The following is a 24,692-nucleotide window of genomic DNA, read 5'->3' as shown; positions in this document are numbered from 1 at the left end:
GTGGATTTTTTTGGGAATGTGGAAGTGGAGTAGTGGAATAGTGGAGGTTGATATTTTTTGAAAAGTTTAACTAATATACATGTTACACTTTTTTTTGTTAAAAGTGAACAGAGGTATATTTTCCTTTTTATAATGTAATCTGTTAAATTGATCTTGAGAATTGTAACTATAAAAAAATGGTTTATTAGAACTGGCAACTTCGATGTGAACGCTCCCGAAACTGGCAAAAAGTAAATATTATGACAGATAATAAGTTTGGAATTGTGTTGTGCGCTTGATTACTAGACTGCTTTGGTTTAATGATCGAGACACAATTTAATGCTGCCACTGCTCTGGAGTTTGGATCGAAGGGCGATTTCAAATCAGGTAATTTTGACGTTCATGGATGCAAGGGTTTGACTTATCTGACTTTCTGATCGACGACATTGATATTATTCCTTTCGATATTAGCTCCGAGCACCAACTGATAATAACTAAAGACGATAACAAATTACGCTGCAAAAAGTGTCTTTAAAAATGGTTCTTCAAGAAGTACAGATTGTTGTTTTAGGTTCATTCATGACAGATGTTGTTAGGTATTTATTAAATTGTGTTTGATTTCAAGATAATCATGTTCAAATAATTTTTAATATTTCACAGCTATGTAAGTAATTTACCCAGAATTGGTGAGACACTTTGTGGCCATAAGCTTGCCATCTGTTGTGGTGGAAAGGGGGCCAACCAAGCTGTGACTGCTGCACGTCTTGGAGCTGCTACTGCAATTATTGGAAAGGTAGCCTAATAATTGAAGTAGATAAATTATCTTTTGGTCTAAACAATGACTATTTCTTGGATCATTTGCAATTAAGTTAGGAAATGATTCATTCGGAAAATCGTATTTGGATGCTTTAAAAAAAGAAAACATCCTTACAGACTTCATTGGTCTTACATCTGAAGCCTTAACAGGTGTTTACCATATGAATATATTATTTGTAGGTTACTTACTTTGTGCAGTATATTAATCAAATAAGTGGATTTAAAGGATTGGCTCAAATAATTGTCGAAGATAGCGGGCAGAACAGTATTGTCATCGTTCCTGGCGCTAATAATTATTTTACCACTGAAGATGTTATGAATTCACGAGATACATTTACCAAAGCTAAAATCATGCTTTCTGTTCTCGAAATTCCGCGTGAAACTGTTCTTAGTGGATTGAAACTTGCGAATGAGCTTGGAGGTAAAAATATCTGAAACTTTAACATTTGAAAGCTTTTAAATAATAAATATGAATTATTGTTGTAGTTTTTACAATATTAAATGCCGCTCCTGCCGTTGAAGATCTAGAAAAAGATTTTTACACACTCTCCGACATCTTCTGTGTCAACGAAACAGAGGTATGGTTAATTTTACAATTTGAATGTTAAAAAAATATCATTCATCGAGGGTCTGGCAGGCTGAGATGCTCATCAAACAGCCAGTGACAAATCATGATGAAGCACTATCCGCCGCCCACCGACTGATGGAAAAAGGTTGTAAGAAACATGTACTCATCACACTTGGGAAAAACGGCGCTTTATTGCTTTCAAGAGATGACAACAACAGCTTCCTTGAACCTGTATTCGTAAAAGCTCCTGGAGTCAAAGCTATTGATACCACGGTATTCTTTAATCAAACGAATGAATGAACTATGTCAATCAAACACATTTCTTTCAGGGTGCTGGAGACTGTTTTTTGGGAGCGCTTGCATACTTTCTGGCATATTATCCAGATTGGCCGTTGAGTAAAACGGTGACAAATTCGTGTCGCGTCGCCTCACTGAGCGTTCAAAGAGCCGGTACCCAAACAAGTTTTCCTTATAAAAATGAACTTGAAAACGATTTGTTTGTGTAAACTTAGCGTAACTGTAGATTACACTTTAGCTATAAAAATTTCCAGTTTAAGCATTCTGATGCAGAATATTGAAAAATGGGCGGAATATGTATAAAAGCCAAAAATAGCTTTATTCAGCAAAATCTGTGTTGAAAAAATTAGAAAGCAAAACGGCATATAGCATGATATCTCTTGAGTAACGATGTCATACGGTAGCAAATCATTTTTATAAAGCGGACACTGTTATACACGGTGATTGTACATACATATTCAATGAGCATCCTGTGGACATCGTTTAAGAGGCTGCGTTCGGAGCTTCACAATTATTTAAAATTCAAACGAGTAGAGATTACCACATTTGCTTATGTATACAATATGGTAAAACTAGGCGTAGAATTTCTTAAAACATAAAATATAAATTCATACGATTGCCTGTTTTTAAGGTCCTTTTTTTATTAGTGTCACTCGCTTCCTGGTTCTTGACACTCTTGGTTAACAGTTGGTAGCGATAGTGTGACTGCAGAAGTCAGGATAGGTTGTGTCAATTCAATTGGAGGAGCCACTGGATTAGTGACCAATAGGGCAATCGGTGAAGCAATGGTTTGGATCATCTGTTGAATAATGCAGAATAACAATAAAAGTTTTAGAAATTTTAACGGAAATATACCGACTGGGCTCCAGTGATGGGATGAACACGTAGTGCCACTGTGTTACTCGGAGATGGAGTTAACGACATATCCGAGGAAGTCAAAACGGTATAGCCCATATCGGTAGGAGAAGAAACGGGCTGGATTGTCTTGACTATAGAAGTGACCTTTTTACTTTGGCTTGGAGACCCGTTGACAATCTTAATAATAATGCAACAAACGTTTGGCTCAGTTAACCAAATTTATTCAGATTTTTTTTTTCTATTTAAGTACAAAATTAAGGTACCGGTATTGACTTCTGTGGAGTGGTTGTTTTGGCCGATTCTATTGGACTACTGCATTCTTCTGCTTCTGTGGCTTCAGTTTCCGTATTCTGATTAGCGTTGGCACAAGTATTCATGTGTTTAGGCCAGTGAGCTTGCTGACATGGATAGTCGCAGTAGGCTGTATTCCAGCAACTAAAAAATTTGATGGGGATAAAGTAAATTTTTATTTTTTTAGATTAAATTTATTATTTATTCTTACCAATAAAAAATGGCTTCTTGACTGCAATGAGCGCACCACTGTTTCTTCTTGATTTCATCGATCGCCTTCTGTTTGTCAGTCTCCAGTTGCCGACGTAGTTCCGCCAAAGCTCGCTGTTTTTCCGATTCCGCAGAAGTTTGCTGAGTTTCCAGGGTTTTCTTCATTTCCAAAATTTCTTGCTGGTGTAACGAGCGACATCGTTCTAAGTCCATTTGTAATTGAACAATTGTGGCTTCCAAATTCCCAGCAGAACTCATTTCTTGCATCAATGTCTCCAAGGTGTTGCGGACCTACACAAGTTGAATTAAATCGCTTAAAACATATTTAAAATATGATTAAAAAGAATTATACCATATCTGAAATTTGCTGTGTCCTGGAGGCCAACTGGGCGGTAAGCGGTCCACATTCAGCTTTGTTTTGCACCTGAGCTGAAGACGAAGTGGAATTCGCACCTGTTGCTGCAAACGTGGGCGCAGAGCGATTAAAGGTGAGCAAAAGTCCGCCAGTCCCAAATCCCGATTCCGGACCAACAGTATGCATCGTGTTCAGAGTAAGAGTACTACTGCCGGTACTATTGGCTGTCGTCGCTGATGTTGAATTCGGTTGTTTCATGGCAGCAGTAATCGCACTGATGGATGCTGTATCAGAAGAACCTGGCTGAAGAATGATGCTAGGTTGGGCTGCAGGCATCTGCGTCACAGGTCGGACGGTAATTGAAGGAATGCGAGTTGAAGTCGATTGCTGAGTTGTTGGTCGGGCGATCTCCATACCCAAGTGACGACTGGGAATCGACACCATAGGAGGGACGGGATGTTTCTGAGAGGATTTTTGCGATGAAGGTTGTCCTGAATGGCCAAATTGGCGTGCTTTTGCAGGAAAGGACTTGCGCGCTTTAGCGGGTTGAGTTGGTAGTCTAGCTTTTTGAAGAGCGGCTGGATCCACTTCGATCACCATAGGTTGGTCTACAGCCTCGTTCTCCTTAGATCTAGCACCGCCTGCTGGTGTTGATCCCACTTTTCTTTTAGGCACAACTGTGATGGACACATTCTCTCCCAGAGCATTCAGGGCCTAACAAGAAATAATTTGAAAAATTTTGTTTATACACCAAAGGAAACAAAGTTAATACCTGAAGGTCGCTGGAACTAATAGAACTAGCACTCGAAACATCATTGACGTGTTTGCTCACTGCTTTCTTCTCATCGTTATTAATCAGAGTTATTGTGATCGTGGGATCCAGGTACATTGCCGGGTCGAGATCTTCATCCTCGTCATCACCAACCAGACGACGATTCGCCTTAGCATTCATTTTCGAGGCAGAAATAATTTTCCCACCCGAAGGTCGATTTGGAGTAGTCTTAGGTGTGGATCTGGCCAGAAGCTTTTGAGTCGATGGTTTAGAACCCGATGGTTTGGAAGAGGTAGATTTTCCGACAGACTTTAGAGTAGATTTCGTTGATGCTTCAGGTTTGGGTTTCACAACCACTGTAGGCTTGTAGTTTCCGACAACGTTATCGATGGCTAGGGAAATTGAACAAGCCTTGGATCCCGTCACGGAACAGGAATCATCTTCGTCTTCAGGATCTGCAGGTTCCGTTTTCACTGCAGGGATCTCTTTCGATGTCGAGGATCTTCGTGACGGCTGAAAGCGAAAGATTTTCAATCAGTTTTACAGTAACGTTGTTTTTTTAACAATTAAAAACTACCGAAGCTAGTTGAGGTTTGGTTAATTTGATGATTTCACAAGCAGCTTCATTGATACTGCTATCGTTCGTAGGCGCACCTGCATTTTTGGTGAGCACATCTTCAACTGTTTCGCCGCAATTCGTTTTAGTGTTGGCAACACGTCCAGTTTTGCTATTTTTAACCTGAAATTTAAAAAAATATATGCAACCATTAAAAATAAAACAGAAAGATATTTCTTTTAAAACAAAAATACCTGTACTTTTACGGCAGCAGTCGATGTCGTATTGGGCGTTGGTTGTTTAGAGACTGAAACAGGAGCCATATTCTGACTCGGGGTCGGTGATGCGGATGTTGAAGTGGGAGTAGCTGTTCTTGGCGTGGCAGCTTCGGCGGCAGTTCGAGGTGCAAGTTGTAACATGGCCAAGAAGTTTCGACCTTCAGAACGATTTTCTTCTGTACGATCACCTTCAGGCAGGTTAGCTTGAGGAATCAGGTCGTTATCGGCAGCATCTCCTGCATCTGAATCAGAATTCATCGATTCCGCTTCACCAGACTCCCCAACTCGGTCAGACTTGCATAGTGAGCTTTGTGAGTGTTCTGATACTTTATAACTACCGACCCGAAATCAAAACAAATAAATGACATGATATGAAGTTGATGAATAATTTACGTCAATTACCCAGGAATAAGTTGTTGTAATTGCTCGTCCTCCTTATTTGGGTTGTAAGCCGTACGTGGCGAGGGGTAAGCGAAAGAACCGTAGCGCTCAACAAGCTTTTTGATGTGTTGGTCAACTTCTTCAACTGAAGCAATCAAATTTGCTTTGCGCTGATTTTTTAACTGCATAGGCATTTCGCGGCTGCAAATAAACAAACATTGACATTATTTTTTTTGCAAAAAGATAAACCTTGTTCTTTTTTTACCTGTACAAAAAACAATCTTTGGCGGGCACCCAAGCTCGATCGTGTGCACCGAAAAAGCGCACGTCCACATTGCCTTCTTTATTTGCTTTCATCGCTTTAGCCGGCCAATGAGGAAACCCCTGGGGAAAACAGAAAATCATTATATAATTTTTGTTTTGCTCATCGGACGTGTCTATCAAGCCACTTAAAACACTTAAAACTAGATTTGTGAGAATGACTTGAGATGAAATTTACTTTGAGTTTGGCCCAGAGCAGTAAATGAGGCCTTTGACACGGTTCCAGGAACCAGGTTTCTCGTTTGGTGTGAGCATGCACATAACAATCGGCACACGTATCAATCTCAGCCATTTCATGTTTACACACCTGCAATTGAGAATTTTTATTTGGTTAAGATTTTGAAATGAATCATATTAAACCTTAAAATACCTTCATCAACGTTCTTGCCGTGCTAGTCAATTTTGAGTGAGACGAATTAAAGATTATGCAATTGTGCAAGATCCAGCGGAAATCAGCCAGGAAAGCTCTAGTGGAATTGTAAGACCTTTGAACAATCTTTTCCTCCAGCTGGCTGATATCCACCGGACTAACAATATACTCGGTGTAATGCGGGAATTCTTCCGTGTCAACAGGTTTAAAGAAAGGTTGCGCGTCAGCCACCGACTTGATTCGCTCCATAGCGAAGTTGAGCATTTCAGTTAACTGGTCCATTTCGAGATGGTTATGTTTTTCGGCATTGCGAACAGAGCAACATTCCGTACATGTCCAATCAGTCGGAATTGGGGACTGAAGTTGAACGCATCGTTGATGAAACACACGCGGGCACTGTCTGCATTCCAATACCTAATCAGAAACTTCATTTTAATCCATCACAGAAACGTTGAGCCTTTTTTCTCATTACCTGGCCATCCATATGACACACCCAGCAAAAAGTGTCATGGCGCGTAAATGTCTTGCTTTGCAATTCCATGAAATGGCTACCAACTTTGGTCGATGGGGTACTTGCTGTTGATGGAGTGCTTGTTATTGATCTAAAGTTTGCAAAAGTGCTAGTTAATTACAAATGCTTCGTAACGCCAGCTTCATTTTTCAGTTACTTTTTGTTTCTTTTCTCTTGAATTGGAGAACTATGAGGAGAATGCACGGCATCTGTCCCTCCTGTATCCTCCCATTTGCGCTTTGTGGCTTGTGTTTCCACTTTAACCTGTTCAACTTCGCTAGTTGCACTTCGAACATACGAGTCCATAGAGCTTTTGACAGCAATTTGGTATTTATGCATGAAAGACCTGTAAGAGAAATGGATCTCCAATATATGGCTTTAAAAACAAATTCAGATTTGCTTACTTTTGCTTTGCGATTATGTCAGGATTGATCTGTGATCGCGTGGTACGTCCCGCGGAAAGTGACACGTCGTTTGGAGATGGGCTGATGGGTAATTTAGTCCTGCTGGATCTTCTTAGAGCTGCTGATGGAGTTCCTTGCAGTTTAATGCTAGATGCAAAATTTAAAAAGAATTTTTAGAAATTGTTGCCATGTGGAACCCTTGAGAAGGAATAATGTATAGACTTAATTTTTGTATTTACTTTTGGTTTTGGTCTCCTTTGTCAGTAAGACTCTGTAAATCATCTTCTAGCTGTTCATTTTCAACTACACTTGAGAGACTGTCCACATTCTTGCCTTCCTGCTTCATTATTGAACCATGGCTAAGAATGAGTCCTGGAGGTGCTTCCTCATCTGATGTTTCTCCAGTAGTACCATCATCCTTTGTAGCTGTTTGATTCCCAGCACCATCAGAGTCTGCAAGTTCTGGCATTTCTTCATCCTCTTCATCCACATCTTCATCTACGTCTTCATCTTCATCCTCCTCAGAATCTTCAGCTATAAAAAGACTTTGTACTTCATCATCATCAATCTGGCTCTGTTCATCACCATTCAGTTGAGGAGTGCCATCCCTAGGTGAAAGAGTGTCGAAGTTTTCACATGTAGTGGCCACATTATCTGCAGGCTCACTGTTTTCACTGTTCAGTTTTCTGGACATTAAACCAACATCCTCCATGACTCTATCACTGGAAGGTTCATTGATGACATCAGCAGTCGCAGCGTTATCCATTCCAGGCAGGCAGCACAGTTTTTTCCTTGTCCCCTTGATATCTGCAATTAGTGATTCCAAATAAATATGTTATTGCGAAACGGAAAATGAACGTAGATTTTAGCAAGCATACCACTGAGGACTGACCTTCCTGTGCTTCGAAGAAACACCGCTAGAGCAGGCGGAATCCGGAGAGGATTTTTCAATCAAACAAGCTCCGCCCACAGGCTATCTATATTTCGGTCCAGCGATGATGCTACAAACAAGAAGAATGTTACAAATTAAAAAAGCATCATCAATAATGGTGTCGTGAAAACAAACCCACTCTTTAAAAAGGTGTCACGAATCTTGAACCACTTCAGAAGCATGCGATATATTTCAGCTCAGGGTTTTGCCAGAATTATTTTACACACACACACACACACAGTCACACACACAAGACACACCGGCGGTGTATATAGCAAACAACGTTGTCAGTTGGGGATATGAAAAATATTTTTTTTTCTGCTTTTCACGACACCAATGTTTACGTTTTTACGCTGACTTGGTATGAAGTGAAACGATAATTCACTGTCAGGATGAAAATAATTTCCAAAATACTGTAAATTTTAAGCGAATGCTGTATTTTTAACCTCATTTAGTCTTTATCGATCAATTGCGCGCGCAACTCGTTTCTGAAATCGTCCAGCTGGAGATTGTGACAGGTGAAGAAATCCTTACAATACAAGGTTTGTGGAAAATTATTAGGTTTCATTAAACCGATTTATGGATTGTCTCTTTCTGAAGGCTGAGCTGTGAAAATGGAGTTTGCACATCTCATCAAGTCACCAAGGGTAGAAAAGGTTTTGGTCCACCGCCCACTTCACAAATCTGTTGAAGGTGTGTTATGTATAACTGGGCACCACCTCATTTTCTCTGCTGGAGGAGAAAATCCTGATGAATTTTGGGTATACCAATTTTATAAAGTTTTTTGTAAATTACCTTCAAATTGTTTTTTTTTTTCATTTTTACAGCTGATTCATAGAATCATAGATTTAGTGGAAAGAAAACCCAACACACCTCCAGCTGCAGGAGGCACTCTTACACTCAAGTGCAAAGATTTTTCTGTTATCAGCTTTGATTTCAATAATACAGAAGAACTGATGAATGTTTCAGCTTCATTGGAGTGCTTATCATTCATAGGTATTTATTACAGATCGGTGCTTATAAGCCTACATCTTCTAAAACCACCTGCTAATAGATCATAATTTTTTTACAACAGAGAATCAGTCTCTTTATTATCCTTTCTTCTATCAGCCAGTTTACACTGCAATAGAAGATGGTTGGACAGCATTTAGGCCAGAAACTGAATTTTCCAAACTAGTCATGCAACAACAGGAAGACTGGAGGATTTCTTATGTCAATAAAGATTATTCAATCTGCTCGTCTTATCCATCTGCTGTTGTAGTTCCCAAGTCGGTCGATGATGACGTCTTAATAGCTGCTGCATCGTTTCGAGTTGGAGGGAGATTTCCTGTTCTCTCATACAGGCATGAAGGAGGAGTAAGTTGCCATTTAATCATAAATATGCTGCAATATTTTTATCTATTTTTCTTTTTATTCAGGCTGTGATGATGAGAAGTAGTCAGCCTCATTCGGGACCAAATGTTAAGCGTTGTCGTGAGGATGAAAAACTTCTTAACAGTGTGTTGAAACCAGGGATGCGGGGTTACATTATTGATACCCGCCACCAGAGCACAACACCGACCCCCAAAGTATAATATCATTCTTTATCGAAAAATCTTGTCTAAATATCTAAAATTTCGTTTCAAAGTCTAAAGGTTCAGGTGGTTTTGAGACCGAATCTCACTACCCTCAGTGGCGTCGCATTCATAAACCCATTGAAAGACTGCAGTCTTTACTTGAATCGCTATCCAAACTAGTTGAAGGTAAAAAGCAATATTGTTTGGCCCCCTAAAAGTGGCATTTTGACATATTTATTAACCCCTTTTCAGCCTGCCTCGACAATGGCAGTTCTATGGATAAATGGCTGTCCCGCTTAGAATCTTCCCAATGGCTTTCGTACGTAAAAGAAACTATGAATTGTGCCTGTTTAGTTTCTCAGTGCATTGATCAAGAAACTGCTGCCGTTCTACTTCATGGAGGAGAAGGTCTTGATTCGACATTGGCCGTTTCTGCCCTCGCCCAGGTCATTCTTAGCCCTGACTCTCGCACAGTTCACGGGTAAGGTTGAAACCCCCCTGCAAACAAACCCATCGAAAGGCTTCTATAGTTCTCCTGTGGTTATTTTTCTTTTTCTTCAAGTTTTGAGGCTTTGATCGAGCGTGAATGGATTCAAGCAGGTTATCCCTTTGTTCAACGCCATCATCGCTCGGCTCTGAGTAACACAGTCTCACGAAGCAAAGAAAATGCGCCGACTTTTTTACTATTTATTGATTGCACTTGGCAAATCATGCAGCAATTCCCATGCAGTTTTGAGTTTAATGAAGGATTTCTCCTTCAGTTGGCTCGTCATTCCTATTGGTCTCAATTCGGTAAAATAGTAATTTAGCCTGGCATAAAACAACACGAAACTAATGAATTGGATCATTAATCGTTGGGAATAGGTACTTTTCTGGGAAATAACGAATTAGATCGCTATCAAATGCAACTGTCGTCCAAAACTGTTAGTTTATGGTCACATTTAAATCGACCAGAAGTGCTTCGATCTTTCCTTAACCCGCTCTACGAGCCCAACAATCGCGTTATCTGGCCTTCAGTTGCTCCTATGAGCGTGGTATGCATAAATTTTCGTCAATTTAAATTCTTGTTTCTAATTCTAATCTTCTTTGATTCAATTTACAAGAACTTGTGGCCAGCAATGTACCTTGCTTACGTGGTGGAACCTAGCATCTACGACAATGCCTGGCGTGACATTGCAGCAATTTGTGAGCAGGACAAAGAGCTGCGCTCTAAAGCTCAGCGTCTCCGCCGCCAACTGATAGATTTGGAACGTGATGCCATCGCGAAGGGACTACTTGATAGTCCTAGCAGCATCGGAACAGTCTTTGATTGAGTTTTCATTATATTTTCTCTGCTTGTTTATTATTTTTTCTTCCGTTGAGCAAAACAAAAAGAATTTGAAACTTTAGATGTGATGTTTCAATCTTTTGATATTAAGTCAGCAGTGTAAAGGACTGTCGTGGTTCTAATCTAACCATCTTTCTTCTTCAATCATCATCCATTTCACGGATGCACGAATTCTACTCATTTTTCTCGAAAAAGCCTAAAAGAAAAATACCGACGCGGTGGTTTTTTAAGTGGGGTGAGCAATTCGTGTCATCCCTTCTAGAGTTGCACGACATGTTGTATAAAGTAAAGGAACGTGGTTGACCTTTCCGTATAATCGTGATGGAATATTCCTCCACTCTGAAAAACCTGTTTTTATTTTTTTTTTTTATTATTATCTATTCGAGAAAATCTTATATTTAGGCCGTCAAGCAAGAATCTATGAGAACAAAGGAACTTGTGTCCCCTGTAGTTTCCTCAGGTATGTATCCGGCTTGGGCGTCATCATCCCCCCTCCCCTTGCTCCACAAAAGAGAACAATCTTTTGAGGAACTCCCCTCAGGCTTTTTTTCATTTCTTTTCATGGCCTCCTCTATAGAAAATTATATACATCCCTTTAGGCCTTTTTGTAGGGGGGAATTGAAGAAAAGGCCCATGCTTTCTAAAAGGGAAAACACCAACCCCTTGCCCATTTTTTGAAGTTGAAAAACGGTTTTTCTTTAAGGAACGAACAAAGAGCTTAGAGGGGGAGAACAGGTAGATCTTCGTGATAGAATATTGAAATTAGCTTTTAAAAAAGTAGAGGGGGGAAAAATAACAGGTGGCCATGATAGAAAAAGCTTGGGTAGAAACACGAAATATTTTCCTAAGACAGTAAGCAGATGGAGCAGCAGCGTCTTATGTATACATGTATTAAAAAATGGTAAGCTTTCTCAAGGACAGCGCCTTGAGGAAGACGCCGTTCCTACTTCTCCCTTCTCCCGCTTCTTTCTGGCCTTCGAAACTTGTGCGCGCACGCCTCTCTTTGTGCAACAAAAACTCGGCTCTCTCTCTTTTTTGTGTGTCTGTTTCAAACAAGTTCTCCTTGTATTTTTCCAACCAGTTACAATAAAAAAGAATACTAATTTAGCTAGACAAGTACAGAAAATGAAAAACGGACGAATTACCAACTGTGTTACTGGATGAGTGTGGATCTAGTCATGAAATTATCAACCAACAATTTTCAGTTCGGTCGCCAAATCAAGTTAACATGGACCAGACACACAATCACCCGGCAACAAGTGGTGACGAGACTTGAAGAGATTTTCACAGCTGCATGAAGAGTTGTTGGCAGCATGTTGCTTCTTGCTGCTCGGACTGAGCGTCACTAAGAAAAAGTGGGCCACGAAAACCGATGCGCGCCAAAGAGAAAGAAAGAAAATGAAGAGAAAATCTCCCTAGAAATTGGGGCCGTCTAGGGCCGACGATGACGACGAAGCAACTGTGGACAAGCAGAGTTTTCTACTACTTCTTCTTCCTCGTTCCCAACCCCTACTTTTTCTTCTTCTCCTCCCTTTCGAAAAAATGGGCTTTTTAGCTGCTGCTGGTAAGAAAGAAAGAAAAAAAGGCCTCGAAAGCTATCAATGTGGCGCTAGCTTCAACCCGCCTTTCCTTGTTGGCCATTGGTCGAAATTTCGAAATGGCGGCCTTTTTTCCTTCAGGCGATATATTTTACCCGTGACGCACGCTGTTAGCACAAGGAGGGGGAATGCTTGGCTATTCACAAGATCGCTGTTGCTTCAATAGACCCGACATCTTTGTGTCGAAAAAAAAAAGAAAATCAAAAGATTCTTTTTTCTCCCCTTCTCGAAAAGTTGTTCTCGAATATCTTTTCACCGCAATTTTTCGTAACTGAATTTTATTCGACACCGCTTATTCATCTGTAGAGAGAAAGCGCTTGCTGGGGTATAACTAAAGAATTTGTTTCCGTTTGTACAAATATATATAACGATAATGATTGAAACAGCAGCCCGCATGTAGACTGCTAGTTGATGAATGCTCTCGCGATCGAGAAAAACCAAACCGACCGGAAAAAGGAAAAACATGTGGGTCAAGCTAAAACGACGAACAAAGAGTCCAATTCACCATAAACAGCCGTGCGGTGGTTGCGCATCAAAGGAATCGTTAAATACCCGCTTCAATTTAAGGAGTTACAATTTTTAGCACGTGATTTACTCTTAAAGTTATACATACACACACATGGCAGCCATTACTACGATTATTTTTTATCGCCCTGCAAGACTGTTGAGAGAAGCCGAAGGGTTCGAAAGAGGGGGGGGGGGAGAGGTTTGGAGGTCGTCGTTCCTTTTTCTTTTAGTGTTGTAAATACCAAGAGGAAATGTTGCTGAGGAAGACTACCTTCAAGCTAAAAATAATTATAAATCCATCAGTCAATCAGTTCCTTTGTTGTTGTTTGGAATTTTTTTAGCCTGAAACCACAAAAAAGGTGTTCCCATTATAAAAGAAAAGGAATAAATTACCAAGTACATGATCGATATTTTCACGGATGAGAGAATCGATCATTTGAATCAAGCAGACGAATTTTTTCAAAAAACAACAACAACACATTGAAAATGTTTCGGCATATAAAGATATTGAATAAAAATTTTTCAGGGCCTACATCAGTCCGTTATCTATCGTCTTTAGAAAAATTCAAAAGATGGTAAAGTTGTTCCAAATTACGAATCCGTATTCATGTGTGCACATTAATATCTTATTTCATAAGGTATCGTGATCTATGGTATCCAAAAGGGCCGGCTCCTCCTTTCAAACATGTGTGTCAACTTGGTGGTAATTTCGTACAATTAACCATAATCATATTGAGTTCTTGATATAAATTCAAACTGCCCATTTGAAAACAGATCCAACCCTAAGACTGAAGTCCTCAGAAGTGGCGCTGGATGAACTTAGCTCTGAGCGCATTAAAAATATTCTTCTAGTCCTCAGAGGAGTGATGAAACACTATAAAGCAATAGGGATATCTGCACCTCAAATTGGAATTCCATTGAGAATTATAATGATTGAGATCCCTGATTCTTTGGTTGAAAAATTTGGCCCAGAAACTTGCAAAACACGTGAAATAGTTCCAACTCCTTTTAAAGTAGGCAGATTGGAAAAATTTATCCTTACCATGATTCAAACAATTGTTTACATCTACAGGTATTTATTAACCCAGTGATGCAAGTTAAGGATTTTAAGAAAACTTTGTTTCCTGAAGCTTGTGAGAGCCTCAAAGGAATAAGTGCTATAGTTCCTAGATATAGAGCAGTTCATGTGAAGGTAAATGTTTTGGTTTTTGGTTTCATGATCAACAATTCATTCAAATCTATGACTAGGGATATGAATATGATGGATCTCCAACAGAATGGGATGTCACAGGATGGGGTGCAAGAATTGTGCAACATGAAATGGATCATTTGGATGGTCAGATCTACACAGACATAATGGAAAGTAAATCTTTGCAAGTTGATCTTTGGAAAAAAATTAATGCCCACCAAGGAAAGATCCTTATAAAATATAACAAATGAATGATTGCTATTTTTTCATAGATGAGAAATAAATATATTACAATTTGTCTTATTACATGTTCCTTGTTTGTACAACTCAACATTTTTTAGACAACAAGGCGCGACTTACTTTCGATCCAGTCGGCCGTCCTAGCGTAGTAGACATGTATTGCCCTGCTTCGATTAGCTTATTCAAGTCAATTCCTGTATCCATACCGAGCCCGTGTAACATGTAAACGACTTCTTCCGACGCCACATTACCCGATGCTCCCTTCGCATATGGACATCCACCTAATCCGCCGACGGACGAATCAACGACAGTTATCCCCATCTAAGGAAGACAAATTATTTTTACTTGAAAGGAAAGCGCTAAAACTATAACCAGTCTGATATTACATCAAGTCCTCGTAAGATATTCGCCAAGGCTTGCCCGTATGTGTCATGGCAATGAAGAGCAAGAAATCGAACTGGGATATGCTTTGACACTTCCGTTAACATTTTGCTGATAGATCCAGGAGTTCCAACTCCAATGGTATCACCTAAAGATACTTCGTAACATCCTACGTTGAACAAAGCTTCAGCAACCTAAAATAAACAAAAGTCAGACAAGTAGCAATTGTCAAAACTCAAAAATAAAAAAAATAAAATAGACATACTTGCGCTACAGCCGAGGGTGCAATTGCGCCTTCATATGGACACCCAACGACACAGGAAACGTATCCACGGATACGTATTCCATGTTTTTTGGCTTCCTTAACAACTTCTTCAAACCGATGGATACTTTCTTTCACAGTACAATTTATATTTTTCTTACTAAAAGATTCTGATGCTGCACCAAAGACTGCCACTTCCTTAGCTCCTGCTTTAATCTGTTTATAAATATGAAACCATTTTCATGTCAAATATAAGTATAATTTACATTTTATGCACTTACTGCAGCATTTAGACCCAAGATATTTGGAGTGAGAACAGGATAACTGACATCAGGATATTTAGTGATGCCCATTAATACTTCTGAATGGTCTGCCATTTGTGGAACCCATTTGGGTGACACAAAGCTAAGACATTCAGCTAGTTATTCATGTATTATTTGCTTTCTTTGTAGAAATTGCAATGTACCTTGTGGCTTCAATTGATTTAAGTCCGGCCTCTGACAGTTTGTTGATGAATTCAATCTTCGCGGCAGTCGGAACAACTTGTTTCTCGTTTTGTAAACCATCTCTTGGTCCAACTTCAACGATCCTCACAAAATTTCCATTTTGGCTAGTGTTCTAAAAAAAAAGAAAACATTTTGAATCGGCCCTTCATATATTCACGTACAGTACTTACGGTAAAACATCGAATAAAAGGTTTGTTACAGAGCACTTTTCGAAACATTGTACAGATAAAAAGAAAATTTGTTTAACGTGTTACTTGTTTATTATTCTTTCAGTTGTCTGCTATAATAGTTCTACTCGGCCACCACCCAATGTAGCGGCGCCACCTACTTGACTAACATTTAGGCGGCAAGTGATTATTTTGTACTGTTCTCAAATAGTGTCGAAGTAATAGAAAAAAGTGTTGTCCAATTATTTAGTATAAAAGCTAAAACATATTTTTTCAAGCACACAAATCTACACATAAGGCTAATGTGATTGTAGTGCACCTTGCGTTGGTCGTATTTGAATAGAATAAATATGTAGTGTATTTTCGAGAATTTTGTAGTTACGAAATCAATTTAAATTGTGCCGAGTTGGAAAAAAAATCACGTTTGTGTCGCATTATTGGCAAAACGAGATGCAACTGTTTGTCTTCTTCTGGGCGTACCGGTCGACGACCCGCCAGCACTGGGAGCTAAAGTATGGGTGCCTATTGTTGCAGTTGAAAGGTTGTGCAATGCTCCAGAAGGTACGTGAAAAGCTCCAGGAGCAGGTGAAACATTGTAGGAGGTTAATAAGGGTGGTGTATGACTCAGGTTGCCCATGCGTTTATATTCCTGGCGATTTTTTTCGCGTTCAAATTTTTCTTGGAGGACCTCTTGTTTCAATCGTTGGTTTTCACGAGTTAAATCGGCAACTTTGCCTTCTGTTCCACACAGCTCTGCTTTCACATTGGCTCTAAACAAATAAACCGAGGAGAAAAATTAGAAAGGGTAAAAAGGCATGCCCATACCGCGTGGAATAATATAAAATAAAACTTGTCTAAATTGTGGAAAAATTAAAAAATAAACTCAGTACAATTCTTCCTGCAAAATAATTTCTCTGTGATGTAAGCGGGTTAAATCTTGAGACATGTTGCGCATCTGGTTTTCTTGTTGGGATCTTTCTTGCCGCAAAATGGAGACAATCGATTCTAAATTGCGGACATTTTCCTTCTCTTTCGATAGTCGTTGCTCCAGAACGCGGAAATCCTCGTGTAACCGCGTAGTTTCCGCTTCCATCTAAAATATAAAAGAAATGTATGGTAAAATATAAAGACCGTAGTGCATTTATGCCATTCTTGCCTGATGAGATGTTGAATCTGCTTGCGCAGCTTCCGATCGAAGTTTCTCTAGCTGCTTCTCAAGTTTAATCTGGAGGTCATGGGCAGAAGCAAGTTGCTGTTCCAGTCGAACCTAAATAAATGGAATGAAATGACAAGCTCTTCTCCAATCCTGCAGGTAACAAAATACCTTATCTCCGCGTTCATCTCGCAAATCTCTTTCCAAAATTCCCAATCTTCGTAGTAAATCATCTGCTTGCATTTCTGATTGAACTCCAGCGGTTTTCTGTTGTGAATAGAGCGCTTCGAGCTCTCCAAGTCGCCGCCTTACAGTCAACAATTCTGCTTGCAAGGTAGTCACTTCTTGTTGCTGACTTCGAATGGATCGCTCCATATTCTCTCGTTCTGTATCGAAACTGCTCGTCTCGTTTGCCAGAGCTTGGAACTGCTTCAAGAGGGCATCCTTTTCTTCGTCCTGATAGAACACAAATAAGACTCTTAGGTTCAAGATAAATGTTAAGAGGTAAAAAAAAATTTAAACAAACCTTTCGTGCCAAAATAGACTCGACTTGTCGGACGTGGCTGATATAGGACTGGATCTCTCGACGCAGATCATCTGCTCCCTTACGTTCGCGATCCAGTTCACCACGACTTTGTGCAAGGGAAGCCACCAGCCGCCTACACAAGAAAAATTACAAAGTTATAAACAACGAAAATTCGGGTACCAGTATTCTTTTCTGTGTTACTCATTTTCCTGTCGCAGTGATGAATTATCAATCTTAGCTTGATCAATTTCATTAGCGAGACGTTCGTTCTGACGACGGTTCAATTCCACTTGGCTGTTTTTATCGCCAGTTTCCTTTTCAAGCATGTGAATCTTGTTTTCATAAGTGGAAATGTGATTCTGGAGCATGGTTATCGTGTCCTGCTTTGTGGAAGACTGCCTCTCCAATTGGTTGATACGTGCCTTACATGCATCCAGTTCGTCCAAAAGCTGTCGTTGTTCAGTATCACCTTGAGCACGTTGCACCTGAAATTGGAAGTTTTTTAACTTAAACTCGGGAATTAAAAGTTGTGACCATTTTTACCTGTAAGCCGCGTAATTGACCCTGGAGGTTGCCCACTTGTTCTTCTGATCTGAGAACTTTCTGTTCCAATTCATTGCAACGCTGTCTTGCATCGTCCAGCTGTGTCGATTTCTCCATCATTTTCTTCGCTAGAGCCGCGGCATTCATGTCGGCATTTGTGATGTCCATTTGGAGCTGCTGAAGTCTATTTTTCTCCATCGATACTTCGCGCTCAGTTGCCTTCAGTTTTCCCTGAGAATTTTCAATGTCTTGCTGAAGTTGATGCGCTTTGGCCTTTTCGTTGCTCAAGTCGTTTTCGAATTCTTTAAGTCTATTGTTGACTTTATCCAACTCTTTTTCTCGTTGATTTATGATGTCTTGTTTTTCGGATAGCAGTTTCTCCAACTGGAGAACGCGGGCATTGCGACCTTCGATTTCATTCAGTAACTTTTGTACCGCTGGATTGGGGATCTCGTTCTGGCTCTGTAAATATTCAGAATGAAAAATTCAGTTTAGAATATTAAAATAAGAATTAATGTTAGTTTACCAGTACTGCCTCTAATTGGCTTTTAAGACTATTGATTTGATCCTGAAGCGCCCCTACGTTTTGCTCCAACTGAGCACAATACAATTTCGCCGCATCCAACTGAGTTGATTTCTCAACAAATTTCTTCGTCAAAGACGAGGCATTTCCGTCAGCTTCATCAATATCCAGGCGAAGCTGCTGTAAGTTATTGCGCTCCATTGTAAGACCTTGTTCTGTAGCACGCAATTTACCATTCGAAGTATCTAGCTCGGATTGAAGTTTTCCGATCAAATCTTCAGCTTTTTTTAGTTTGTCGGCAACTTCATTCACAAGTCCGTCCGATTTCTGCGAATTTTCCGATATTTCATCCAACTCAAGTCTTAGTTCGGAATTCTTTTCTTTCAATGACTTCTTTTCCTGCATCATGGATTGAGCCCATGTTTGTAACTGGCTGGGCAGTTTACTTAGTTCTTCGGCAGTAGGTACATAAACTGAGGCGGATCCTCCGGATTCTGTTTGAGTTTTCTGATCGTGAACGTTTGTAGTTGTAGGCCTACTGATGCGATAGTTAGGCTGATCAGAGTTATCAAAACCGCTGGTCTGGGTAGCCAACATTTGAGCATGTTGAGCGGGAGAAAAATTTGGTTGCTGAGCAAATCCCTGAGCATTGGGTTGTGATTGATATGTTTGTTGATAGTTGGGATGACCCACATTAGGATCAAGATATGGTTGCGGATAAGTAGATTGACCCACGCCGGGTTGATATGTTTGAGGGAAACCACGCTGATTCTGCGACTGCGACATTAACTCTGGGGGAATACCACCACAAACACAAACAGGAAGTTTCTGGTGTGGTACATTTGTTTGTCCAGAAATTCCCTGTGATTGAGCATACCACTGGTAACTGGGTTGTTGTTGCTGCCGTGGCATTTCACCAGAATTCGGATGACTTTGATCGTGCACTTGACGATTTTGCTGCGAGAATGTGCTGCTGGATTGTTGAGAACTCGGCCGACCAGCTGGCACTTGTTGCTGATTTGATTGGTCGAATCCTGTATTAGCCTGTGGTGCATACGGTTGGCCGGCAGGCCAATTATACGTTGACTGGTCAGTCGGTAACTGCTGCTGACTAGGTGGTTGAAAATTAAGAAGTGGAGGCTGGTGATAAGGAGATTGGTTCATGTTGCGATGTGGTTGTTGAGATAAATTGTATGAAGTGATATTGGGTGGATTTTGCTGGAAAACTGTCGATTGATTAGGAATAAATCCCTGAGAGTTTGACTGAGAACCATCGGGTCGAGAACCTGAGCCCAAAGATTGAACACTACTTGCGGAGATTGTATGTTGAGAACCTGAGTCGGAGGGAAGGCTCTGGCGATTTTTCATGTAGTTCAGTAATTGATGAACGTTATCGTAATATAGCTGACGCTGCTCTGTAAGTCGCTTCAGCCAATTTTCACGGTTGCGTCCTCCACCTTCTTCTTGCCCAGAACCAGTTGCAGATTCAATTCCAGAGTCGGCTGATCTTGCACTTTTGTTATCAGTTTGAAAACGTACGTTCTTGCTGACTTTTGGTCCCTGTGAGGATGATTCATTGCTTACTAGAGCACGAATCTCGTTCATCAACGCTGATTCTATTAAATAAAGCGGAAACAAATTGTTATTAAAAGCCATAAATATGTCTAATGATGACAGTTGATGAACATTTATTTCGTTTACCTTGAGAATGTAAACGATGAACTTCTTTCATCAATTCATCCCTTTCCCTCTGAGTGGTAGTAAGCATTTGCTTCATGACGTTGCGTTCTGATTCAAGACCAATGATTTTTTTCTCTGCACCCGCGTTTTTAGCAGCTGCTTCACGATTGCATGGTCTTTCGCCAGCTAACATAATAGCTCTACTCATTGCCTCATGTTGCTTCCGGACTGCCTCTATATAATTTTAATCGACGCAGAAAAATTAAATAAATGAAAAACTAAGAAGAGAACGAACAAGGAAAATTGTCAATTAACTTAATGTGGGTAAATTATGGCATTTTACCTGATAGTTGAGCCTGTAATTCTCTATTTTCTCGCTCTTTTTGTTCCATTCGAGATTTCATTTGCGCAAAAGTTTGAGCTCCTTTGTTTCTATCTGCTTTTTCGAGACGAATTAGTTGGTTTTCATATTCCAGTACCTGAAACATGCGATGTTCAGTAAACTACAGTGAAATTGTTTTATATATTAATCTACTGACCTTCTTTTGAAACTGTTCACAAGTTTTCTGGCTGACATCAAGTGCTTTACCAGTGTTATCTAATTCACGTTCCAAGTTACTGATTTTCGTTTCGGCAGCTTTTACCCAATCAATAATAGCAGGATTATCAGATGCAGATAATATCCTTTTGTAGAGGGCCTGAATTTTTGACAGGTTGGCCCCTGGAAGATCACCATCTTTTTCTATGTTGGGCTTTGATATGCTGTACTGTGCTTCACCTAAATTGACATACAATAATATGTTCCAATGTTGCTTTTAAAATCTAAGTAGGAATAATTGAAAACATACTTTTGCCCTTTCCATTCTGAAGCTGCAAAATTAATACGCTTTTTGAATCATTATCTTTTTTCAATCTCTGAATAATGGTGGCATTTTGATCAAGAACAAATTTAAATTCAACTATTTGTTCATGAAGCTTTGTGTTTTCAAGTTTCAGAGCTGTAAAAAACAGTAGTTTGAAATGAGACATAGCAAAATATAAACCTGTGACATACCTTCTATTTGAGCAATTGTTGCTTGTTCCTCACGTAGAATCCTTTGATGAGATCTGCGCTCATCATTATCAAGGCTACATTCTGTTGCAACTGAACCACTTGGCAAGGATATTTCACTTTTCTGAAAATAGATTATTGTTTAAATGTAAAAGTATTTAGGGTAATAGAAAACCAATGTTACTTTTCTTGCAGTTTGATGATGCTTCTGACTTCCCATACACAACTCTTTATACTGAAGGAGATCTCTAAGCAGCTTGTCCACTAATGGTACTGACTCATTTGACAAGTAGTTGTTGTATCCCAAGTCGTCCAATTGCTGGCGAAGACTGACGTATTGTGAAAAACTAGATTTTGATCGTAAATTGCTGGGCGGATTGTTCTGGGTCCCCATGGTTACGATACTAAAAATCCGAACCAAACATGCAATAAAGCTATTCTGATGAAAATAAAGATGCTTATGTAGTAAATATGTCAATGCACGAAACAAGCAAACATGCTTTATCGGAAATGCACATGGAGGAATTCCTCAATTCCACACACTGATGAGCTTTAAGCTTCCACAATTTTCAAATCCGCCAAAACCAAAACATAGCAACCGTCGTTGAGCGAAGGTAGCGAACCTATCGGTAAAAATCTTCAACATCTTTTATGAGTGTTTGTAAATGGCGGGATAACGTCATTTCGAAAGTTTACATTAAGAAAAAGTAATTACACTCTTCCATGTTATGTTGTCCTTCAACGATCGATATCAAACGATTATGCTTGAACGGAAATGTCAATAATCTAGGGTAGTAAAATCGATGAAATTCACAATATATGTTATGCAGGCATTACATTTCGGTTCAAAGCGCAGGTGCGGAGAAAAAAACAAAACACGAACAATTCAATTTACACGTTTATGTGTGTATATATATATATATATTCTGTAACAATTTCAATAAAACGATATTACATATAGTAGCTCTATTTAAAGTGACTGACGTTAAATTTATTAACTATTCCGAAAAGGAATTCGGAAGCAGTTTTGACATAGACATTACACAGGAAGGCGGACAAGCATGAAGAACATATTTATTTGTTCGTCTGTAAGAAGCGAAGTACTACTACTTAAGGGTCCGGAGTTAACTTAAAAATGTTGCACAGATGGTTGTTTAACAATGGTGTCCATTCTTTTTTGGTTCATTTCTTAAAATTTCACAAAATCGGCTTATGGTCAATCATCTAGCTGTGGTTCGTTGTCCATGCTATGTCTTCGAGACGAATGTAGCAACAAAAGTTTAGAAACTAGAGAATCTCCAAATGCTTGTCGATACAAAGGACTAAGTTTGTCGAGTAAAGCGTAGGGTGTTTCAAAGTAGTCATCGGATGAAACATCTGTTTGATTGTAGTCATAACCAACTACTCGAAATCCTTGGGCAGTCAGTTCAATGCAATAACGTTGTTTCTCTTTGGTAGTCAGATTCATGTGAATTAATTGATCATTATTGACAGATCTGTCTGCAATAACTATCTCCAATACATGGTCCTTGACATCATGTATTACTGCAAGGGCTTCTACTGTCCATTCTTCACCATTAAGAATTCGTTCATCATAATCGTGCCCAGCCATTGAGAGTCCTACAGTGATGAAAAGATTAATTTAATATCAAGTCAAAGTTTGTTTGCTTTGTGTTATCCATACCAAACTACTATTGTTCAAACTCTAAAGTGTGAAGGCTAATTAAGATTCACTCATATCACTAACTCGTGATATGAATTTGTATGGTCACGAAAAGTAAATAAATGAAGAAATAAGTCGGTTTCAATTACCTTTTGTACTTTCGCTTCGTCCGGTATACAATCAACAAAGCTCTTTTTTTTTTCAACAAGGGATGTGTACTGCACGGTTTACGATATCGCACAGGATTGATGCCACTTATTGAATTACGGACTAGGGAGTGGACACTCGTCACTCAACAAAGAAGGCACTAATCAGAGCGAACCAGTTAATAACACCAGAGACCTGAAACCAGACTAAACCAAAGTCCAAATTTCCAAAACAGTAACAGACGACGTAAATAGTATGCCCTTAGGGGTCAGCTGATTACCACTTTGTACTAGATTTAGTTAAAAAATGCATTTTTAAAAATCAGGTTTCTTCTTGATTTTTTTCTTACGAAATATATATTTTTACAAATTCAATTATAAACTCAATATAGAAAGCATGAAGAAAGTCATAAAAAGCTATTTTTGTCGGCCCTCTACCGATAGAATTTCTAAGCTCGTTATTTCACCGGATCATCTGATTCCCATCCTCCGATGGCTGCCCGGTAACCGATTAAACACTGCCCAACTCTGCACACGAAAGAACAAATTTATAATAGATACTCTGTGATTTTTGCACAAAAATAATTTAAGAAATGACAGCAGTTAATTCTAAAGTTCTTGAGTTTTGCCAGTTCATGGGAAGATTGAAGGTAATGAATTACTTCTTTGTGTGCAAAAATATGCCGGCGTTTGCATTTCGTTTTTATTTTTGTATCGTAGCATCTTCCGAGAACTGGCTGGGTGATAAGGGACATCCCTAATTGTGAAACTGTGGCTGGTCACATGTAGGAAATTATCAGATAAAAAATTTAAGATCAACAATAATATTTTTCATTTTGTACATAGGTACCGAATGGCCATGTTGACTTTTCTTTTGGAAACCAAAGATGTTGATATTCAAAGGTATTTTTATTCTCTTATTTTATTCATCTTCAATAAATTCCAAAATGTATTCTGTTCAGGTGCCTTAAAATGTGTCTTGTCCATGATATGGCAGAAAGCATTGTTGGTGATTTGACTCCTCACTGTGGTGTGTCAGTTGAAGACAAACATCGTCAAGAGGAAGAAGCCATGGAGACTCTAATCAAATTGGTGCCTGAATTGTCTGGTGAAGATATGAAAAGGTGAACATCAAATGTTGTACCTTTTCTGTTACAAATATTAATTTTACATTTTCCCAGTCTGTTCATGGAGTATGAAAACCAAGAAACTCAAGAAGCAATTTTGGTCAAAGATCTCGACCGCTTCGACATGATTTGCCAAGCTTACGAATATGAGGAGTTTCATAAGACGCCTCTGGCTCTGCAAGAATTCTTCGTTGCAACCGAGGGTCGTTTCAAGCATCCGGAAGTGAAGCGCTGGGTGGATGAATTAAATCAGAAGCGAGCCCTGCTGACAGCTCCCGTGGCGAATGGCGAAGCGGACAAGCCACTCAACTCTTAAAAATTGGCCAAAATCGATCTTTACTGAAATTTCTAGCTCCAATTTTTCATGTTTTAAACTTTTTTTGATAGAATTCTTAACCAAGTGTTCAAAGATGGTTGACTTATAGTCATTCAATCTTTTTCTCCGTAATTTTTAAAAGTGTCATTGACTTTTGAATCGAATCGAGAAGTAAAAAAACGCATTTTCTTTGTCTGGTCAGTTTTCAAACCAATAAAAACCAACCAAGTTTCGTTTTTATCCAAAATTGTTTTATTCGTCTCTCAACTTAATAGTAAAATTGCACTAGAAAGTGGATTGATCCAATCCAATAATTAAGTTTTTTCTGAATCA

At 39.3% G+C, this 24,692-nt stretch overlaps 8 protein-coding genes across 11 annotated transcripts; 4 read left to right on the top strand and 4 right to left on the bottom strand.

The window, feature by feature from the left end:
* Nucleotides 1-182: 182 nt before the first annotated feature.
* Nucleotides 183-1,907, top strand: LOC124328536 (ribokinase-like). Its single transcript, XM_046787365.1, has 8 exons — nt 183-366; nt 451-575; nt 640-772; nt 849-945; nt 1,022-1,216; nt 1,282-1,373; nt 1,433-1,636; nt 1,693-1,907. The coding sequence occupies exons 2-8, from the start codon at nt 517-519 to the stop codon at nt 1,867-1,869; spliced, it is 957 nt and encodes a 318-aa protein (XP_046643321.1). The 5' UTR covers nt 183-366; nt 451-516; the 3' UTR covers nt 1,870-1,907.
* A 53-nt stretch (nt 1,908-1,960) lies between these two features.
* LOC124328505 (protein kinase C-binding protein 1-like) lies at nt 1,961-8,149 on the bottom strand. Of its 4 annotated transcripts, none has more exons than XM_046787302.1 (18): nt 8,038-8,149; nt 7,846-7,968; nt 7,207-7,774; nt 6,968-7,114; nt 6,721-6,909; nt 6,525-6,654; nt 6,053-6,466; nt 5,861-5,989; nt 5,627-5,745; nt 5,383-5,562; nt 4,957-5,314; nt 4,724-4,885; nt 4,147-4,659; nt 3,372-4,088; nt 3,021-3,310; nt 2,782-2,953; nt 2,516-2,695; nt 1,961-2,459 (listed from the first exon to the last, which is right to left on the bottom strand). In XM_046787302.1, exons 3-18 carry the CDS (start codon nt 7,731-7,733, stop codon nt 2,310-2,312), a joined length of 4,377 nt encoding a protein of 1,458 aa, XP_046643258.1. In that variant the 5' UTR covers nt 7,734-7,774; nt 7,846-7,968; nt 8,038-8,149; the 3' UTR covers nt 1,961-2,309. The 4 variants fall into 4 exon arrangements, with proteins under 4 accessions (XP_046643258.1, XP_046643276.1, XP_046643268.1 ...); XM_046787320.1 differs by having other exon boundaries at nt 4,963-5,314; XM_046787312.1 differs by having other exon boundaries at nt 7,860-7,968.
* A 98-nt stretch (nt 8,150-8,247) lies between these two features.
* Nucleotides 8,248-10,842, top strand: LOC124328522 (myotubularin-related protein 9-like). Its single transcript, XM_046787339.1, has 10 exons — nt 8,248-8,440; nt 8,499-8,659; nt 8,726-8,894; nt 8,974-9,254; nt 9,317-9,466; nt 9,526-9,640; nt 9,707-9,935; nt 10,017-10,246; nt 10,319-10,488; nt 10,558-10,842. Exons 2-10 carry the CDS (start codon nt 8,513-8,515, stop codon nt 10,765-10,767), a joined length of 1,701 nt encoding a protein of 566 aa, XP_046643295.1. The 5' UTR covers nt 8,248-8,440; nt 8,499-8,512; the 3' UTR covers nt 10,768-10,842.
* A 1,726-nt stretch (nt 10,843-12,568) lies between these two features.
* LOC124328543 (peptide deformylase, mitochondrial-like) lies at nt 12,569-14,373 on the top strand. Its single transcript, XM_046787378.1, has 5 exons — nt 12,569-13,461; nt 13,525-13,589; nt 13,661-13,899; nt 13,959-14,078; nt 14,135-14,373. The coding sequence occupies exons 1-5, from the start codon at nt 13,373-13,375 to the stop codon at nt 14,324-14,326; spliced, it is 705 nt and encodes a 234-aa protein (XP_046643334.1). The 5' UTR covers nt 12,569-13,372; the 3' UTR covers nt 14,327-14,373.
* LOC124328530 (hydroxymethylglutaryl-CoA lyase, mitochondrial-like) lies at nt 14,329-15,767 on the bottom strand. Its single transcript, XM_046787352.1, has 6 exons — nt 15,635-15,767; nt 15,425-15,576; nt 15,240-15,363; nt 14,962-15,174; nt 14,702-14,890; nt 14,329-14,636 (listed from the first exon to the last, which is right to left on the bottom strand). The coding sequence occupies exons 1-6, from the start codon at nt 15,680-15,682 to the stop codon at nt 14,403-14,405; spliced, it is 960 nt and encodes a 319-aa protein (XP_046643308.1). The 5' UTR covers nt 15,683-15,767; the 3' UTR covers nt 14,329-14,402.
* A 204-nt stretch (nt 15,768-15,971) lies between these two features.
* Nucleotides 15,972-21,796, bottom strand: LOC124328498 (centrosomal protein of 135 kDa-like). Its single transcript, XM_046787290.1, has 14 exons — nt 21,292-21,796; nt 21,111-21,231; nt 20,905-21,054; nt 20,596-20,834; nt 20,400-20,535; nt 20,078-20,290; nt 18,380-19,992; nt 17,854-18,315; nt 17,512-17,795; nt 17,311-17,443; nt 16,956-17,240; nt 16,788-16,898; nt 16,522-16,724; nt 15,972-16,401 (listed from the first exon to the last, which is right to left on the bottom strand). Exons 1-14 carry the CDS (start codon nt 21,499-21,501, stop codon nt 16,050-16,052), a joined length of 4,512 nt encoding a protein of 1,503 aa, XP_046643246.1. The 5' UTR covers nt 21,502-21,796; the 3' UTR covers nt 15,972-16,049.
* Nucleotides 21,797-22,323: 527 nt separating this feature from the next.
* On the bottom strand, nt 22,324-22,719 carry LOC124332584 (GSK3-beta interaction protein-like). The gene has a single exon (XM_046788901.1). The coding sequence runs from the start codon at nt 22,717-22,719 to the stop codon at nt 22,324-22,326; it is 396 nt and encodes a 131-aa protein (XP_046644857.1).
* A 662-nt stretch (nt 22,720-23,381) lies between these two features.
* Nucleotides 23,382-24,599, top strand: LOC124328550 (5'-deoxynucleotidase HDDC2-like). Its single transcript, XM_046787391.1, has 5 exons — nt 23,382-23,566; nt 23,637-23,701; nt 23,763-23,819; nt 23,879-24,040; nt 24,098-24,599. Exons 1-5 carry the CDS (start codon nt 23,510-23,512, stop codon nt 24,357-24,359), a joined length of 603 nt encoding a protein of 200 aa, XP_046643347.1. The 5' UTR covers nt 23,382-23,509; the 3' UTR covers nt 24,360-24,599.
* The last annotated feature ends 93 nt before the right edge of the window (nt 24,600-24,692 follow it).

This window comes from Daphnia pulicaria, chromosome 1, assembly GCF_021234035.1.
Source record: "Daphnia pulicaria isolate SC F1-1A chromosome 1, SC_F0-13Bv2, whole genome shotgun sequence".
Lineage (NCBI taxonomy): Eukaryota > Metazoa > Arthropoda > Branchiopoda > Diplostraca > Daphniidae > Daphnia > Daphnia pulicaria.
Note: the sequence above shows the minus strand (reverse complement) of the source record. Positions and strands in the feature narration are given on the sequence as shown.